The sequence below is a fragment of the Pempheris klunzingeri genome, chromosome 14 (assembly GCF_042242105.1).
Source record: "Pempheris klunzingeri isolate RE-2024b chromosome 14, fPemKlu1.hap1, whole genome shotgun sequence".
Taxonomy (NCBI): Eukaryota; Metazoa; Chordata; class Actinopteri; order Acropomatiformes; family Pempheridae; genus Pempheris; species Pempheris klunzingeri.
In genome coordinates, this window is record NC_092025.1 from 22,067,598 (window position 1) to 22,088,687 (window position 21,090).

Genomic DNA, 21,090 nt, shown 5'->3' on the forward strand with positions numbered 1-21,090 from the left:
AAGAAGAATGAAGCTAATCATTTGTTACATTCGTAGGGGATTTAATCCCTGTTTTGGTACTGCCTGTCATGGTTGATACACAGTAGGACAGTAGTAGTTGCCATTAATGAAAACTTTTATACAGCCAGTGTGTCTACAACTCTAGTGGTCTTTCATGGAAAACATTATTTGTACTTCTGACAAGAAAAGAGCACTGCCTGCTGAAACTTAAACATTAATTTCTTGCAGGAAATGTGGGGAGCAATTTGCAGGCTAATCTGCCTTATCATGCAATTATGAGATACATTTTTAGCATAATTGACATTTTGTGGTATACAAAGTAATTTTGCCAATTAGATGTTGATGTCTGGCATGTACAGGCAGATATGGTGCTGCTGAAGGAAAAGTCAGGGGTTAGGAATCATTGTCTGGGGACCATGGACACAAATTTCACGATAGATGACCTGAGAGATTAACTTAACAACTGACACCATCTGGGATAAAAAGGGCAAGTGAACCATATTTGAAGCTTTAAAAAGAATTTCCAGGTTTTCAGGGTCATCATTACTGTACACTACTATGTTAAGCAACAGGACATGCAGGGAGCAGAAGGTGAAAGAAATGCATTGCTTACCGTTAACAACGACCTTGATCATCCTGAAGTCAATTTCTCCCCTGGCCATGACACGAGCCTCACAGTTGTACGTGCCCTCATCTGTTTTCTTGATGCCGCGGATCTGCAGGTGGCCATTACTAATGATCCTGAATCGCACTAAAAATTAAAAGGAAAACAGAGAGCACTGATTTTTCATACATGGTATTCAAGATTATCAAGATCATCCTAACACAAAAAAAGGCAGTACATTTCAATCCAATGTCTGTATGGATAACAATAATATTAACAGATATATGACACTTTGCTTTCTATTGTTATGCAACACTTTATTCAGTTTACTGCTCGACTGCTCGAAATTATGTAGCAGCCCCAAATCAAAATTAGGAATTAATTCTTGTGAGTGAATAACAGAGATCTAAATGTAAGACCACATTTGTAAATCTAAGAAATCTCAGATCTTATTCAGATATTTCCTTGAATTTTAAAAATCCGTGTACATTAAATCAAGTAAAGATTCAAGAGGAACACTTAAGGACTGAAATATTTCACTTAAATGCTCAGACAGGAAGCTCTAACCGGAATATAGAGAGCCCAGGGTGTCACCGTGGCTACACCAAATGTATTTCAGCAGTGTTTTACAAGGATGATAGAGCCTGAAAAACAGTTGCACCTTCAATTACACCATCCATAAACGCAGTAACTGAGTGAGCTGTTTTAACTGAAACCATGTGTTGGGTCTCACACATTTATGGGAAAAAGCTTCTAGCTCAATATTAAAATCCAGGGTTCTGACCACATCTGATTTAAGAGCCTTAGTGCAAAGATCTGAGTCATTTTTGTTTGTTGTTGGTTCTTTAAACATCCCAACTTTGACAAATGAAAAATGGACCAGTGTATACTTTACAACTCACTGGATTAAACATTGTGGGTATTTAGGGTGTACTTCTTAAGCGCAACTTTCACACGCCAGTTGGGGATGAAAGGCAATTTCAATTTCCATGCTGATGAGTAGGTAGGAGATTTTGATTTCTCCACCTGTTCAATAGAGAAGCTCGCTGTGTAAAGTAAAGAAAGACTGTGTGCTATAAAACCACTTCATGCATATTAAGATTAAGATTAAGATGCACCTTTATTCTTATTATATAACTATATTCTGATTATATTTTGTAGGGTAACTAAGTTTATTTACTGTTCCTGAATACAATTAAGAGGTTTACTTAAGTATTTCAATTTTATGCTACGTTTCGCTTTGTCTCCACTACGTACTTTTAATTGGCTTTTTAACAGCTAGATTTGTTTTTTTACAGAATTGCAGGTTAAAATGGACAAAGCTGACTGTGAATAGGTAAATGCAGTAAACTGCTTAGCCCACATTCTAACAGCCATCCTGCCTCGTCTCATGGAGCCACTTTTAATGAAGGCCAATCAAACAAACACATTAAGGAAGCTCAACACGGGTGTGCTTTGACACCTGTTGTAACACTGGCCTATGGATCTCCATGATATCACCACTGCTATGAATACATTATAGTGCAGGTGATATTAGCACTCACTGCCTGAGGTCGTCTCAGTGCTATCATTGCCACAAATACTATCACTCATACGGGGCGTCATGTACTCCTGAATGAATGCTTCTATCACATCCAGCATCTGGCAACCATACAGGGCTCCTCACATCACCCAGAATCAGAACACTCATACTGGAATACACAACTCAAAATTTCTCTGAAATTGTTCATTTGCATATTACATTTAAGTAAATAAAACATTTTATCTTCTTCAGAAATGACACATTGTTCACCTACTCTAGCTCCAGCATTTAAAGGCAGCCTTTGCAGTATGTTAAAGCATCAGTAATAATACAGGGACTACATTACGAGTACTTTTAGCTGCTATTACTACTACATTTGAAATGTAGGATCTCTGTAGTATGTGAGCATTATGATGTTTTGATTTATCTTTAACTTCCACCACTGATTTCAACAATATTGTTGTTTGTTTACTGCTTCCTGTCCTCCATGTACAGAACTGTGAACTACGATATTCTGCAAGTTTAAGAAGCAATTTCAACACAAAAAAACGTAACATTTCATTATCCAGGTCTTAATTCACACTGAAACAGTTCTGATGGACCAATGCAGCATGCAGCACATGGTTGGGTCAACTGCTGCTCCGAGGAAAATTGCATAAGCAGTTTTCAGTGTCGGTTACAATTAGTGGTTTTTCCAGTGAAAAACACATTCCTTGACCAGGCTCCAAGAATAAAGGCGGGCTTAGCACAGCACTGTGGTGACTCCAGGCTCTCCAGCGGTCACCGAAGGAGGGGTTACTGTAAGGTGAAAATAGGCCAAGTCCAAGTGTAAAACAAAACCCAGTCCTCATCCGCCTCAGTCCTCACACAGAAGATTTAAGCTTCAGTTGAATTTCTGAGGTAGAGCTGCTCTGAACCAATGCTGTTAATGCTCCCTGCTGCTTGAAGTTGCCAAATGAACTTATTGACAAACATTGTACATTAATATATCTCCATCAGTCCGGCACCCCTCAGCTTATTGGCAGAAAAGGGCAAACCCTGAAAAATGTCAAACTTTTTCCTCAAGGGTGGACAACAGCTGCAGTCACTCCTGCAGGACTCTTCATCTCTACAGAGTTTATTTGGATGTTTACTATGTTCAATACCCTCACAGTTTTTCCATAACAGATCAAAATACCTTAGTTCTTTGTCACACTTCATAGCTCCAAAGAGTGTTTACTGGCAAAACAACAATTGTTTAAAACATAGGAATCAACAGTACAAAAAAGGATTACAATGCAGGGGTGGTTTGAGACATTTCTATAGACCTTTTGATGTTTTTGTTTGTTTTGTTTTTTTCTGCCGTGACTCGCCATACGAATCCATGGTAACGGCTACAAATCGAAGGAGATTACAGCTTCCGCCCTCTGTTAGAGAGTGAGCTACAAACTTTTCAGACCTTTCAAGCCTACAGACAGTGAGTATTTGATGTAAAAGACACATTTTCAGTGGAATGACAAAAAGTGGTGGGCCCAGGACTATGCCCAACTGTGAACTGTAGTATGATCTCTCGAAGCCCTAATGTCTTTTTGTGTTAAAAAAAGATTGTGTCAGAGGAAATATGGTGACAATATAAAAGTATAATAAGAAAATATAAAGTTACCTCTCTATTTAGCTTGTCGAACTAACTGACCTGTATAACTTGGCATTGTGTCTAGATTCCATTTTCTCTTTTTTGTTAGGGACAGCAGTGGCAGACACATAATTCACTGTTAGCTCTGCTCTTACCGTTCAGCTTTTCCATTTTTTCTTCAGTTTTTCTGATTATTTCAGCCTCCAGAGTATTTTTCCCTCTATTTGGGGAATTTAAAGTCTAATCTGCCCTGAGACATCATTTCTGGTGACAATAACCAATTCTTGGGGGTCGAAAAAATACAATTTCCATGTTCATGCATCATCTGAGGTCTAAGACTTCCCCAGTGAAAATGCATGGCTTTGTTCATAGATGATAGGCAGGAGGAGAGGGAGATGAAGGAGAGTGTGGCAAATTGATTGGAAAGCATGAATTGGCAGACGGCATTGGCAGGACGGTAAGGTGACTGCTCAGGAAGTGAGGGGGATGAGGTGGATGGCAGGGCGGAGGTGAGGAAGTAGCTCAAGTATTAGAACACTTTTATTTGAACTGGCTCACCATCTTTGGCAGCCTGGATCTTGGAGCCCTTATGCTTCCAAATGATGGTCGGTGGCGGTGAACTGACCACGTCGCAGACAATGTCAGCATCATCGCCTTCATTAAATTCCTGCGGGCTGGGAGCACTTTCGAAGGTGATCTTTTCTGTAAGGAGATGTGACAAATACAAACATTGTTCATGTTTAGAAATTTAGACTGACACCTCTGAATGTGAAAACTGCCATGCTGCATATTTACATTGCTTTAAAAAAAAAAAAATCTCACAGTTGATTAGCAGTGTAACGAGGCACCATATGGTTGAGCTTCTGTTTCTCTAATACATGTTTTGTTGGTTTAGTTTTTACATAATCACAGATGGGGTGGGAAGGTAGCCAAGGTAAGTCTTAGTTCGTGTTTTGACAGACATCAGGACTATGTGAAAAAGACAGTGCTGTTGACAAGGCATGGATACTGACATAGAGGCTCTGCTGAGGTGTTGAGCAAAAAAGTTTAACCCAGCTCAACTTTGTGTAAAACTGTGTTTGGATCGCCGTGACCAGAGTAGTAAAGTCCTTCCTCATAATATTACCAAACATCATGGAGAGTTGTGGCATCTCATAAGCCTTCAAACTCAACTTAATTTATATTGTTGTAAATGGTAATGGTGAATGAGACTTACGGAAGATCTTCACTTGGACCGTGGCCTGAGCCTCCTTGTCTCCGTTCTTTGCCACACACTTGTAGATACCGGCACTGTCTACGTTGGCGTGGTATATGGTGAGGGTCGACGTCGTTTCATCGCTGCGGCTCACAAAAATGTCTGGCCTGTTGGAGAGGATTTGCTCCCCACTGGGGGCGTACCAGTCGATGTCTTTAGCATCTCCCACCACTGAAAGACAGAAAAAGAAGAATAAGACAAGGAGATACAATAGACAGGTTTATAATTGGAAAGAAAGTTGAATTTTGTTTTTTTTAGTAGTAGCAATTTGCATTAGCCTATCTATGCCTCCAGCTTTGTTAAATATTTGTATTGCATTTCCCAGAATCCTTTTTAAATCCATGAATTGTGTGATTGGTTCCCTGTTCAGAAAGCCAGTTGATTTTTTTTTTTCCCCAAAGACATGGGAGGAATTTCTTAATTAATTTTAGAACAAAACAGTGGAGATTCGGCAGCTTTCACAAAACTAAATTCTGAGAGCTCGATGTTGACTCCTGCCCTCTTTCAACATGAACCCACTTCAATGTAATCTCTCTTTCAACCCTGGAAGGCACTGTTGCACTTTCTAAATCCTTCACCTGCCCTTCTGACTTCATTCCCACTTGGTTTTTAAAGGCTGTATTTCAGATGGTTATTCCAGATATTTAAGCTATTATTGACTCTTCTCTGTCCAGTGGTATTTTCCCCTCCTTATCCCCTTCAAAGAAGCCCTCTGCAGATCCCTCTGTTTTAAGTCATTTTAGATCCATCTCAAAGCTGCCATTTTTTAAAGATGTTAGCGAATGTTTATGGCCAAAAATATAATTTTTGAAAAGTTTCAGTCTGGTTTCTGTGCTCTACATAGCACACCTGCTCTGGTCAAGGTCAGCAGTGATTTACTACGTGCCGACACATGAATGCATTCCAATTCAATTCATCTTGACCTCAGCTCAGCCTTTGAAACGGTGGACCATAGTGTCTTAATCAGCCATCTGAAGAACTATGTTGGCATCAGTGATGTGGCTCTAGATGGGTTAATCTCCTACAATATATGTCCACTGGGTCTTTCTCTGTAATGCTTGGAGATCCTCCTGTGCTCCTTTCTTCTGTGGAGCTCCCCAGGGTTCTATTTTTGGGCATCTCTCATCATACATATATTTGACATTGATTTTGATTGCTGCGGGAAAGACACCCAGTTGAATGTTCCAATAAAGCCTGGTACCACGGATGTTTCTTACATTATGTCTTGCCTTGCTGAAATTAAAAATTTACTGCAGTTGAATGACTCAAAATCAAACTTGTTTATAGGAAGCCCCTCTAGCCCAAACACTGTTAACAATGTCTCCTCTATTATGGGTGCTTTATTATTAATGTTCGAAAAGAGGCCAGCAACCTAGATTTTATTTCCAACTGTCAACTAATTGTCTTTTAATGCACTGGTGACCAATGTGGTGCAGTCATGCCTTTCTCCAATGAGACAGCTAACCAAGATCAGGTCATTCTGTTCCTCTGCAGGCTTAGAGAAGGTCACTCATGCTTTTATCTCATCAAGACTTGAATATTGCAGTGTATGCTATTCTGGAATCAGCTGGCAAAACATCTAAGGACTGCAGCTGATACAAAATACTGCCACCAGGCTTTTGACACATACTGAGAGAAGCGCCCACTGTCCTTAATTGGACAGCAAGGATTTGTGAACCTGTGAGGTTTAGAATTGACTGTAAGGTTTTCCTGCTTGTTTATAAATCTTTGCATATATGCCTGTGATCTGCTATCTATGACCTTGATCACTGCTTGAGGTGACTCGTCACTAAAGTTAACTGGGCCTTTGCTGTTCTGGCCCTCCAGCTGTGTCTGGGGACCTCAGCCATTATTATCATCATCATCATCATCATCATCATTAGTAGTAGTAGTGTTTGAACTCCCAACATTATTTGTAAATTTGCATCTGTCCAGAATGCATTATCTGTTCATATTTGAATATTCATATTGAGTTACATCCCTCATGTATTACATCATAGATGGGCAACTACTTTAGCAAGTTTAAGAAAAGCTGTTCTCACATCACAGCATTCTGTGACTAAACGTGTAAAAATGAAAGATGAAAGTCATTATCGCTTCTATAATACAAAAAAAGCTGACATCTCCACTCCATACATCAAGAATTCCTTGTGTGACGATGACTTGGAAACATTATTGTTAAATCAAAACCCAACTCCCTACAGTTGATGCCTTTTCAAGATCAGACTAAATTTGCAAAATAAAACATAAAAAGTGTGGTATAAATAATTTGTATTTGCTCAGTAGGACTGGGGATTATTCAGTAAGAGGCAAATTTCACTGAGCAAAAAAAAAAAATCAAACATCTCTTCCATGTCATTCATTTTTTATAAAGACGAGTGCAAGATGAGACATTTTTTCATTTCCCTGAAACATATTAAGGCCATATCATCGCTCGAGGAACACAAAGGGCCCTAAATGCATTTGACATTCTTTTCAAGTGGAGAATTAGAGTTCAAGCAAAGCCATGTTCCTTTATAGTACAAAAATCACTTAGTATAATAAACGCTTCATATTCCGCATACACAAAGATAGTTTTACTTTCTTGGTTTTAATCGCACAGAGAGTTTTATCCTTGTAGCAGTGTAGAAATGATGGTCAATGGTCAACTGGTTACCCAAACTACAGGAAACTTTACTCCAGTGCCATTTAACCATGCAGATACTTGAGGGTTAATTGGTCTAGGCTGATTTCTTACCTGATGCCAATGCAATTGAGGTGTGTGGAATTTTGCATGTACTATTTCAGATTATGTTTTATTGCGTAATGGTGACAGTAATTCAGATTTTGTCAAGTCACAATCATCTGCATGGTTAGATACCATTTTGTAGTTTGGGTGAATAGAACAGTTTAAGTTTACAGGCTCTCTAGGCGAAGCTCAATAATAGCTATAACCGCCTGACTGGCAGGTTTTTATTCATGTGCTGAATATTCTATAATGCCAGCTGACCTACCTTATGCAAATACCACCTGTATCTCAGACGAGATGACAGGTGCACATCTAACACTGAAAACACAGGAAGTCTAAGACCTCTCACTCATTACCTCTTCAGACTGCACTCCTCTCCCACCTCTTCTAAGCTCTCTTCCTTGCCCGACTGTGATCTCAACTTCCCACCACCTCCTCAGAATAAACCGCTCTTTTTTAATATCTCGAATTGCTTATATTTTATCCACAAGTACACTGGTCTCATTATTATAACTGACTCTGACTTGTATCGCTTTTATCAAATGATCTCAATTAGTACTGCCAATATTGTTGTATGAGGTGTTAAATGACTCATGTTTGAGACCATACTTACCTTCGCAGAGGAAAAATTTTGACTCTCCTACGCTGATCTCTCCTTGTGTTGGCGTGATTTGCACCTGGATGGCAGCTGGGTGAAGCAAAGAAGATAGAACAAAATATATATTAGTCTCTGGTTCCAGCAAGAGGAGTGGTGACACAGGGGCAAAGCACAAAAAGGAAAGGCTTAAAAATCAAATTGCTTTGCCTGCTCAAAAGAACAAGCTTTTTTCTGGCATACCCTCTTTGAATGAAACTCTGGGATGAATTTTTCATGCTCACTAGAGTGCAACATCTCCATGTGCAGATGGGTTATGAGTCTAGATTTTCTATAAGGACATTTCTGAAATGCCTAGTTGTTAGCAGGCTTACTTGTTGAGGATATGGTACAAATAGAAGGCACTGCCAACTGTGCAAACATTATTTCGCACATTTTCTTATTTCAGGAGGCTTTTCACTACGTGAAAATGTGGCAGATGTTTTGCCTTCCTGGCTACCTGCTGTTCACCTGTTCTGCACAATGCTGAGGCTTTCTTACATCTGTCAAGTAAAATGTGAAATGTATTCTTTGAGTTCTCTATCCATTTCCTACATGTGAGCATCTACAGCACGTACAGCAGTTGACATTTTACAATTAGAAATGAGCAGCACCATAACACTCACCCACACCCTCTTTTACTGTCATTTTTACAACTTTCTAACTCTCTGCGGTCTAAAAATGTCCATGGTGTTTGGTCCTCCCTGTCCATTCTCATAGCTCTCATTCTTCTGGTCTCTGTCTGACAAGTTGCTGATGTTTAACCCATGAATGTCTGCAGGAATTAAATACAAAACAATACTACATATTTTTTGTTTTTATATACAATTCATGTCTATAATAGATATAAGTGAGCTGCAAAATATTTTGCTAATAAAGGCTGAAGGTTTTCTTAATTCTTTTTTGCATTTATCTCCTTATTTGTACACTCTTTCTATCCTAAATAAGTCATTTGATGTCAATGGCACGTCACTTGTGCACTGCCAGTAAAGAACGAAAGCAAAAAAAGGTGATGGATGACTGCACTTTATAGCATTGTGGTTCACTCAAAAGAAACTGCACCTTTTGCCATCAGCACGTCCAAGGTGTAAGCTGTTACTGAAACTTCTACCTATGAACCTGTGACAACCTGACAAAGAGAAAGCATGCAGCAGGCACCGCATGACAGCAGTAAATTGAGAAGAAAAGAAGAGGGCATGGTGTGGAAGGAAGGCAACTTTATGGCTACTAAGTTATTACTGACAATTATGTTCTCAAGACTAAAAAAGAATTTGACATTTCAGATATGCATTTCCAATTAGTTTGGGGTAAGATTCAGTCATCAGCAGCTATATTCAGTATATTCATTATCATAACCTAAAGATTTTTTTTTTTCCACTGAGTTTTTATATAAGCTACCTGAATGAGTCACCCCAGGGTGCCCTCACACTTGTTTTCCATATCCCTGCTTCCCCTGACAGATGATTTAGAAGGCATAATACTAAAAATCAAAGAATATCCTTTTCCTGAGACTCTAATGCACCTCATCTCTCAGCATCAGCTAAACACGGTGACACAGATGAGTTTTAGTGCAGAGAAACACCTGGTGTTTGTTCCTTCGTGCGTGCTAACAAGTTGAAATAAAAGATTTTACATTTTCAATGACAAGTGTTAAAATGTGTAATCATTTTCAAAGGTTTAATCAGGATGTCATCATGAGCACACGTGCACCAGTATGACAGAAGATGTGATGATTTTTTGATGTGACATGGTTTAATTTAAGACTCCTATCTTCAGTGATGTGTGGCATGAGAGTGGAGCACAGACTGCGAAGCAGAGACACCAGCGAATCGTGATCCGGAGCTTGACAGAGAAATCCCGCTGAGCCTTCAGCATGTCGCCACTTCACACAAATGAGTGAGTCAGTCTCAGCCCAATTCTCACCAAGAGATTCATGGGAATGGCTGCAAGGACTCGCCATTCAAAGACAGGTAGCCAACTATCATTTCAGCACAACGAAACTTTGGTGTTTCATAATGCGACAGTCTCAGAGCTATAGAAAAACATCCATGACTAAGAAGAAACTGTCACAACAGAGGCCTTTGTTGTTCTTTTTTTTTTTCTTACACACTTGATAATGTGAAAAGCCATCATCATTATACCGTGAAGCTGAACCTCAGCCACAATATTGGACAGATGAGGGTGTACGCAGCATTTAGAGCTGCGTGGATGTAAACAATAAGCCTTTGTGTTTAGAAGCGCTCAGAGTGCTGCCATTTTTACTCGTGTTTATGTTGGGCAAATTTTAAGCTCTCAAGTAAGATATTCCAGTCTTTCCTAGGTTGATACATTTTTAATCCTTTAAGTACACACAGAATACACAAGCATGCAAGTGTCATATTGTTCAAAAGCAGGTATATAGGTGATCTAGCAGGTTTTGTGGTCGTATAACGGCATCACAGCACCTCCACCTTTGCTACTAAGAGAAGATCCAGCGTGAAAGGTCGATTGCCAGGTTACAGTGAATACCACAAGTTTGCCAATCGAACAGACAAGAAAAGCTGTATTTCTTCTGGTCAAGGTCATCTTTTATTGATTTCATTAAATGATTCAAGGAAAATAGTGTATTCCTCATGGCTAAGTATGAAGTCATACACATATTGATTTGCAGTAAAGCAGTAAATGGCCTGGCCTTTGTTCCAGGCTAGCATGCAAGCTCTAGAGGCATGGAAATCCACTACCCACGGTCTGTTTGCTTTTACAGGCTGGAGGTAGATACAAAGAAAACAACATATCCATTTCTTTCCATCATCTAGTAAGATCACAGATAGCATGCACCCTAGCCATGCCTCCTAAGACTAAGACAACTGGCCAAAAAATCAAAAGATCATATCTGCAACACTAAAGACAACAAAAGGAGTTCGGGTGGTGTGGGAAAGATAGCTACTCCCAGCTTCATTTTCTCAGTGTAGCCTCTTAATAGCCACTTGTTCAGTGTCCCCAGGATGAAGTGGCTGTTGAGTTTCATGCGTCAAGCAAAAGTGTGACTGTGTCTCTGCTGAGAGCATATTGTGAGTAGGAACACTTTTTCTTCAAAATCCTTCATCTGAACCAGGATTTTTCTTGTTCGGATGAAGCTCGGACCGGTTGCCAAAAATGACAAAGGAAAAGAGACCAAAAAAAGAGAAGTATTAAAAGGAGAAATCAATATGAGACAAATTCCATTGAGAATATGTCCCACTAAAATCACAACCATCTCAAAACCTAATTAAGCCAATGCCTGTTAGGAATTAAGCTCACACTCAGTGTAATAATACGACAGAACAAACTTGGTACAGCAGTCAACATACAGATAACACAATTCAAGTGAGAGGAATAATTGTCTACATGTCCATGTGGTAAACAATGAAGAGTAAGAAAAGAAAAGAAAGTATTATTCTATGTTTTAGGAAAACAGTATAGTTTGGTACATGAGTTTGATACAGAACCGGCAGACTTAAGAGCTGAAAGATTGGGCTAATCGATCAGTTAGTTAACCAAATTGAAGTAAGACAAAGAACAGGAATAAAAGTCATAGTGACTCATTTTTTCCCTTTTCAATGAAAATATGTTCTGACATTTGATTCAAACTAGGGGCGTCGGAGCTGCTGTAGACCAAAAATAAAAAATATCCATGGCATTGTTAGGTACACTATGCCCCCAGAACAAATACAAGGCGAGGTTTTGATCTGGGCAACACCCCACTGTGAGGACATATAAAAACAGAAATCTACTTTCTCTTGTGAGTCGAGTTTGGTTTCTTTCTTCTTGACTGCCAGAGAAGGTGCTCTGGATTTGAATGCAGTCTTTTCAGATGCAAAGGAGGTGGTTTTTAAGCTAAACTGCAGTGTTATGTGGCGCTTTCGTACAGTGATACAGTATGTTGTAGTAAAGTGTACACTGACTTACACATGTGGACACTATAGGTTAGGAGAAATTTGGAATTGCTCTGTTCTGATGAATATAGTTGACAAAACTGGATAAAATGGAGATCTCTCATTTAATAATGGATGGATATACGTTTGATTTAATATAGTTCTTTCAATAAAAAGTGATATTTTTAAATAATGGTTATAATATTGTATCTGCATTTACTGCAACATGTAGCCTATTCACTTGGCGAGTTAACTCTGAGTAGTTTTGATGGTTGGAAGTAACATTAATTATAAACAATGTATTGTAAATATGCGGGAATATGCAAAAACACCAGCATGAAAGCTTATATCAAAGTACTGAAATTTAGAAAACCTGACCTAAATTAGATGAATAAAAGGTAAACTAAAAAGCCCAGAAGCAAAAGAGCTTCAGGGGAAGGTGTAGATTAATAGGAAGGATAGAAAGGAGTGCATAGCGAGGAGAGAGCTAGGATAAAGGATGAAGCTATCTGTGCCCTGATGTGTCCATTCATGACACCAATCTAATATCTACCACTAAGCCTGTCCCTCACTTTCAGTCCTCAGTCCTCTCTAAAGACTCATAAACCTCTCTGTCTTCTCTCAAGAGTCCTTCTTTTCTCTTCACTCCACCACTCAGACACCTACAGTCACAGCACCCTGCTCTTTAACGAATGGCACTACTATCAGTCAGATTAGCATGTTTTTAGAGATGAAAGTAATGTGTGGATACACGGGTGAGAAGAATCTGTAAATCACAGCAAATCTAAACTGTGTCTCACTCTGTAACAGCAGACAGCCGCTGGATATTTCTCAGAATTACATCCTTTATTGTCATGTACATGGCTGCATGCTCTCAGTTATATCTGGCAGGAATACTGATCTATTTAAAACATCCCAGTTCCTCCAGTAATGTTGGTCTGTGGCAACTAGTATTTGTGTTTTTTTTCAACACAAGTGTGATCTGAATAATGATCTGTGCTGTAGGTGTGACACTTGGTCAGCCTTCACTCACAAAAATGAGGACTTGAGACTCAATTTAGACTTCCAACCATCCATACTGAGGGTTAAACCAAATATTTGCAATTTTTCAGATTTTCAATCAATATGCATGAAGATGGTGAGTGAAAACAGCAATTTACACTGTTCCTTGAGAGGATATTGTTGAGACACAGTCATGCTAACTAGTTAACTTGGATACAGTGACTCAATATGCTATAACTTTCGAAACCCCATGAAAATTGTGGAAATTGTGTCTGGTTCATCCACTGTACTTTCAGTCATTCACAGAAAATACTGCACAGCAGCTTTGCCTCTACCAAATGTTTGCAGAAACAATCTGCCTTTCTCTCCCTGCAGACTTTCAGAGCCATGTACATGGTACTCCAAGCGTTTGAGGGGCACACAACTATAACCAGAGGTGACAGTTTCCACCATCAGAACTTTGTGCAGCCTATTCTCTTTTTCAGAAAAAAAAACAGGCAGGTTGTTGCCTGAAACCATCCACACAGGCAATTAGAGGCCACAGCAACCTGAGACACCAGAAGTTATTTCACTGTATCCACATGGAGGATGGTGTCCCACAGTGTTTATCAGCAGGTGCTCCACATAGGTACTGTTTGTTCACTAATATCTTCTTACAAACCCTGTCTCAGTGTTGAGTAGGGCCGAGGTCAGGGTGCTTGAAATACCAAGGTCACGCACAACTTCCTCTGACCTTAAAGCAACATGATAGCAGAACATTTGAGCCTAAATGCAACTACTTTATGCTAATAAATCACCGTACAGGTTTTAATTAATGAGACATAAACATAAAAACAAAGAAATGAATGCTATGCTTACCTACTGACGGTCTAAACCCACCTTTAATAAGAATTTAGGGTAATGGGATGAAAATTAAATGATGCTGGTATTATCCTTAAATAAACAAAGTGTCTTTTATTACAGCTCAAGGAAACTGAAATAATTAACTCCTCCTTAACCACATATACATGCATACATAGACACACACACCCTATGTTTGCCTAGTGAAGTGCTTGTCAGCAGCTTGATTATTAAAGTTATTAATATGAGAAAGTTAGAAAAGAAGTTAGATGTCAGAGCACATTCAAAGCTACTCATGGTAAGCTCAGAAGCAGTATTAGAAATGGTGTATTAATTTATTGATAATCCCCCAACTCTTTGAAGCAAATATGCCTGTGAGGTTTTAAAAACAATGACCATAACCGCTGAGTAAAGATGAGAGTGCTGGCCATTCTCTAGTGAGAGAATTATGGACTTTAGAGCAGCTACTGTAAACAGGCTTTTAGCATCTTGGCATCAACTGAGTCGAATTCTTTAATTCAAATTATATAACAGCACAAATATTTATACAGGTCTCATGGCCAGTGTTATTTCATCTTAGGGTCGTGTGAGTTTGTGAAGCAAACAAGCAAAACACAGTCGGTTCTGCTGGGGAAACTCTGAAGTTTGAAGCAGATTCCTTCTCGTCTTGGATCAGGAGTTTTGCATGCCTAATTGGAGTCTGGCAGTCGGTGGTAACTGGCTCCATTACAAGGAGGCTACAACAGTCAGCTGTTGGTGCTTAACATGCAAGTCATGTTGGAGCAAGCACACACTATGCAGGGGCAGACAGCACCCTGTAGGACCACACTGGGATGCATACATCACCAGCACATACGCTCAGAGTGCTACCGTCTGAGGATGTACTGTGTAGCAAGCAGATGTTAGCGCTGAGGATGTAGACCTGAGAAAAAACACTGACTTCGTACTGTTACAACACATTTCCTAAAACACATTTTATTCTTCCATCTCTTGTGAAATTAGGTAGACAGGTTCCTCCTTAATTCCTCTCAGGCAGTGACGAGGAGTTAATGTGGAGCTGAATTCTATTATGATGAGATATTATTAGACAGTTTTGGACTTAAATTGAAGCTATTACATCTTATATTAATAACAGGGCTATGCAGGCACACTTTTGACAGAACTCAAATCACTTTCAGATTGTTTAGAGAACTCCTGGTTGGCATAAGGTTGTCTCTGAAGTGGGATTTGAGCAGTAAGAGAAACACATCTCTAAGACCAAGATCTATGGAGTCCAAAGGAATTTTCTAATACAAGTATTCACCTCACATGCCCTGTAATGAGGGGGCACTGAAGCATAGCTTGGAGTTAAGGTGGGACTTAGCTGAATATCTGAGTGAGTCAACCCTGACTTCTCACTCTCAATAATGCAAGAAAAAAATCAAAGACCTAAAGGCATATGTGCTACAGCTCATGATTATTCTCCTCAAATTTGGGTCTTAAGTCTGTCTTGTTGTCATGACCCTCTTCCATTTACAGTGGCCTCCTTCTACAACCTGAGCATTTAAGGAAACTAGTTTGAGATTTCAGTGGGTTAAAGGCTTTAGTGTGTTTTGTGCTCGGTGAACGTAGCAGCAAACTGTCATTTGACCTGAAGTCTGCCATAGATTTGATGAAGCTGGTGTCACAGAGGGAAATAGAGAAGTTTATTTCAGTGATTTAAACTAGAAATCATCCGATCTTCCAAACCTCCAACTTCTACGGTGCTCTTCTCCTATTAGAAAAAACACTGCATCATCTCATCAATAAAAATACCTTCCATTACGTCAATTCGCAATGTCTATTAGCAACTTAGCAATTTAAAGCTGAAAAGGTTTTAAAAGACTACATAGAAAAATGATGCGTCAGTCACCACTCAAGTACGAGTGTAAGATATGACCTCACCTGAACACAGTGCACTGCCTTCTTCTAACATCTCATAGCTTCGTCAGTATGTCAAGTCCACTTGTACTCCCTGATATCACATAGAAAAGAATGTCTCAATGGACTTCACAGACCCAGACCCGAGCTCTCCTAATCCCTCTCTAACCCCTGCAGACTTGAAGAAGCTTCTCCACAAACTTCAAAAAGGATTCCTGGCAGGCATTGCCAAAACCCACAGTACATCCTGTACAGCACTGCATAAATGCCAAGACATCGCTCTCATCATGCCTTCCTGGTACGCTCTCTTCCTGCCAGTCAATCCACACAAACACCTCATATGGCTCTCAGCAATTTATTATCCCCAGAACTTCAGTTTGAACTCCACACAAAAGGGTTATGACCCTTCATTAGTAGTGTCTTCTATGTGGTTTTGTCATTTTTCTTATTCTTAAACACAACCTGTATGAGCAGACAGTCCATGAGTGAAAGTGTCCACTGCTGGGAACCACCACCCCCTTGTCCAATAATCCTGTGAACACGTACCATTAAATATAGATTATCGTTAATCATCAAATCCAAAAGCTATTAATATTGTGCAGCGTTTAGTATGACATTAAGCTCCATCCTTGATAATAAGAGTAATAACCTTAGTACTTCTGCATTAACACTATAGAATTAACAGAAGAATTATATAGCTGGGACACTCATATGTAATTTAAAATTACATTAATCTACAGGTGAGCAATGACTATAATGTGCATAACAGCTGTTATATTCAACCTTCACACAGAACTAACTTTCAGTATTATGTTTCCAATTTCTGTTTGGGAGCCAGATAAATTAGCCTTTTGGAAGCACATTCCAAACTGTCTCCACCACTTATCATTAACCTGCTGTAGTTTGAGAAACTGCACAAAGCACTAAGCAGCCACTTCTATGTGCTGTGTGTGGGTGTCAGGCCTTAATCAAATTGACATAGACGTGTCAGCTACTAAGCTGCTTCTCTTCACATCTTTCAGTCATTCACTAGCGCAGCTTTGTCAGGATTACGGTTGTTGCCATCATTCCAGCAACCCGCCACCACTTCAGTTGTCATCCAAGTGCATTACGAGCGAGTAGGACTGAGTGTGGAGGAACACAAATGTGTGCTACAAAAAGAAACGGTTTAAAGTGCTCTTTTGCACCAACTTACGGTGTTAGAGACAGGCTATGGTGTGACATAGGCTATTTCCTACGCTCGTATTTGCCCTCCTATATTGATAAAAAATGTACTCAGTTGTCTCACCTCATCATCTCCAAAAAACAACTCACTGATTCTTTTCCATTGGGTGCTCCTCCTCTGACATATTTGAATGTTAAACAAAGGCCAAACAGTTAAATGCCCCTTTTTAATATGACTAATTTTGGTATTTATTCTTCATTCTACTCTAATTCTGACAGCACCTAATTATCAAAAGTTGAGGGAATGCTACATAAAAAGCCAAGAGGCTGAAAAGGGCAGCATAATGAAAAAAACAGAATGAATCTGGCAGTGTAAACTACAGTGATAAACTACAGGGTAAAGGGTGGAATGTCTAGAGATTATGAAACACATGGCAAAGATCTAAAGCTCTCCTAGCTGCCCATGCAGGCTGTAGCTGAGGAGGAAGACTGAGCTCGGGAAATTCCATGGCACTCTGCCCAGTACATTAGCAGATACTGTGTGTACAAAGTTGAAATTTTGAATTGATGTTGGAACAACAGAAAGGCTTTTAGAGTATCCAGAATCAAAATAGCCCACCATCTGATGAGTATAAATGTTCTCTGTAAATTTCAGGGTAAGATTTGACTCTTCTCGTGTATAAGGGAACACTTTGGCATGTTGCTAGGGAAAAGGGAATTCATCAGTTATATTGGAATTTAACCTCCCTGGATGAAAAAACATGAATAACCATCTCCAATTTCATGGATCCTGCCTTTATTGTACTATCTCATGGAACAAAATGTTGACTGAAGGGAAACTCTGTGTTTTTTTTAAACAACGAAAAAAGCGGGTCATCAAAATTAGGAATCCTCTGGGAACCATGACTACCCATTAAAAAAATCCATTACAATCTGACTCCCTTGTTGAGTTTTCTGCTGTGGATGGAACGACTGACATATCATTAGTAGCATGAAGCAAGTAATTTGTTGTAATCTGTATGATATGGTAGTCATTACCCAATTGGGAAAATTCAGTGATATGCAGTGAAAAAGTTGGTTCTGCAAAGCTTTTTTTTTTTTTTTTGCAAACCCTTCCAACTGCACTTCTCAGCTAAAGCAGATCATGAAAAGTATTTCCGAGTAATTTGAACCAGGTCTGACCTGAATATGCCTCAGCTCCTACCAATTAACTTCCTACAGGGTCTTTCTGTCACAAGGTCAAATCCCCTGGTGCATTATAATTAACAGCAATACAACTGAGACTAAGCTATAATTTTGCTAAAGAAAAAAGCTGTATGTTTATTAATTTGTTTTGTTTTCATTTTCTAATGAAGAGAGGATGGAAATTACAACAGATTCTCAACCAAAACAATGATCACTTCACCTTCATAAGAAAACAAGGACATCACAGTTCCCTCTAAATAAAATTACAGCATGAATGCAGTATTTTGTATTCACTTGCTGATGACTTATTTATCTCAAATGTTATACAATATATTTAAAGATATGTGCATGCAGGAAGTCGGTTAGCACGAGTGTAAACCAGTCTGACTATTCTGGTCTATGCTGACTCAACTCTGCGAGGGATAAAAACAAACTCAGCTGTGGTGACTGCTGGCAACTCATGTCTTCTTTAGAACTACAAAAATAATTCTACTTCCAAAAATGAAAAACTTAGGCATGCAGCAGAGCTCCTTTTTGTCTTTTCCACTTCCAGCACTTACTCCTCAGCACCAAATACAGCTCATGGCTTTTAAGATGTTTCAGACATGGTTGTATGCTGAATGCATTTTCCTCGAGAAAGAATGTGTGGACTCTCAGTTCTTCAGCGGAGACCTTTACCAAAAGCACAGGGAATCCTGAAAATGTTTACAGCAGGAACATTTTAATGATGCAGCAGTTTCTAAGTAACAAACTGGAGAAAAGTCACCTAATCAGGGCAAAAGTACAATTAAACTGGTAAAGTTGGAGCTCCAGGCAAAGTAAAGAGTCAATGATGAAAGAATCACTTGAATTTGTTGTTTGCATTTGTTAAATGGTTCCTTGAAAACTGTTAAGAGTTAAAACAACAGCAAAAGGACGAGTGCTACAGGATCAGCAGTGTAATTCTATCTTTTTTCCATCATGCCCATGAAAAATCTAACCTTAATGTTTACTAACTGTTTGACTGTAGCTTTTTCTAGACTTCTGTAAGTCCGGGATGTTAAAATCCCCAAGTGAGAACATTAAGCCTTAATTGTTAGTATAGAAAAATACAATATACTAAATTAGATAATGGGTATTTAAAGTAGAAGATTATAGTTATGTTATCTCAGTCTGATCAAAGATCAGAACAGTTCGAAAAAGGGATTTCAGTTGGACTGAATAATCAAAACACATGCAGTTATATCCTCTCTAGAGATGTCCAGCCTACAAACACTTCTATGTAAAGTACATAGCAGAGGTGCCCAATAATAGCTTGTAGACACATGAGCAACATTTGCAGACAGGATTTTTTCTTTTGCCCAAAACTAATACACAGAAGAACTTCCCTTTTTGTTAGAAAAACTGTTTGTCATCCAAGAACCAAATTCAAGTGTGTATGCAAAAAGCAGTTGACAGTTAAATGGGAACACACAGTCTCCATTTCGCTTTCCCATCCAAGCTTTGTTTTGGCTCTGGCAGGCCAGTATCTTTCATGAATTCTCTGCATGCTCAGAGGCCATTGTGAATGAAATTGCGAGTCTGCACCCTAATTAACTAATGAGGCCAAAAGGGCTAAACCGCTGCCCCCATCCTCTCTTTGTTTGACCCAGAGGTGGCCCTGCATCTCACCAAGCTGATAATCACTGCAGAGCAACAGAATACTCCATGGCATACTAATGCCAAAGAAACTAATATACCAGTACAGCAGTAGTCATCTTAGATCAAAATCCTTTTACCGAGATCGTTTCTCAAGAGTTACACAACGCTTTAGAGAACAATCATAATGTTCGGTTGTGATTTAATCTTCTCCTGATCACATTCTATTTAGCTTTTAATGTATCATGACCTGCCTTACGGTAGATCTGCTGTTTGTACCTATGGAGGAACTCCACAGACAACAAAAGCCTAAGAAAACTTATTAGGAAAGAATATGTGCACCGTTGGCAGTATCTGCCATTCTGTAAGCTGGTTCCATTGCTTAGGGCTCCATGGTTGTGCTCTCTTTACACCAGGTTATGTTTTGCCTTTGGTACACGGTGTATGGATGCCAGCTCTGCAATAAATAATGTACAGATAAATAACCAGGCCTACATGGCTGGGCTTGTGAGGCCGATCATAAGCTTGGGGTCATTCACGTTCTATTTACCGCTAAAGCCCCTGGAAAAATGTGAATATTTGTAGCAATGCTATAATTTACAGATTCAGCTTGTATTCGTGTGTAATCATTATTATTCATTATTAAAATCATATTCATAACCAGAGACAGATTAATACTTCAGGAAAAAAAAAGAGCTGAGTTATGGCCTCATAACCTAAATACTACTGTCAATATTCTGGATGTACGTTTGTTTTCTTAACATTGAACATCCATTACATTTCCTGGCAAGTTTCCTGACAAATGAGCACCACTATTCACTCTCCTTTTAGCTACGGCCAAACAAGACAATGAGCTTAAAGAGGCAAAAATGCTCCTTAAAGCTGAGGGGAGCTGCAGACTGCAGAGACGACTATGAACAACCCTTTTCTCATTGCACATTCAATTAATGCCTCTGTTCATTTGAAAATATTGATTAGTGGAGCTGTAATTGGTTAACATTCTATATGACAAGCCGTCCATAAGAACATAGAAGATAAATGATGACCCAAAACAGATTTAATTAAAAACCTTGTCCTTTCTGGCTCACACAAAGCTTCTGACTAAAAGCTTCCTTCGCACGTAGAGTGTCTGAGG

General features: G+C 39.2%; 1 protein-coding gene across 2 annotated transcripts in view; it reads right to left on the minus strand.

Moving 5' to 3' along the window:
• ncam1a (neural cell adhesion molecule 1a) overlaps nt 1-4,415 on the minus strand; it is a 70,451-nt gene extending 66,036 nt beyond the window's left edge. For both annotated transcript variants that reach the window (XM_070844238.1, XM_070844237.1), the window contains exons 1-2: nt 4,297-4,415; nt 614-751 (exon numbers count right to left, since the gene is read on the minus strand). In XM_070844238.1, the coding sequence (XP_070700339.1) occupies nt 614-662 (49 nt within the window). In that variant the 5' untranslated portion in view covers nt 663-751; nt 4,297-4,415. The remainder of the gene's footprint in view (nt 1-613; nt 752-4,296) is intronic.
• Between the last annotated feature and the right edge of the window lie 16,675 nt (nt 4,416-21,090).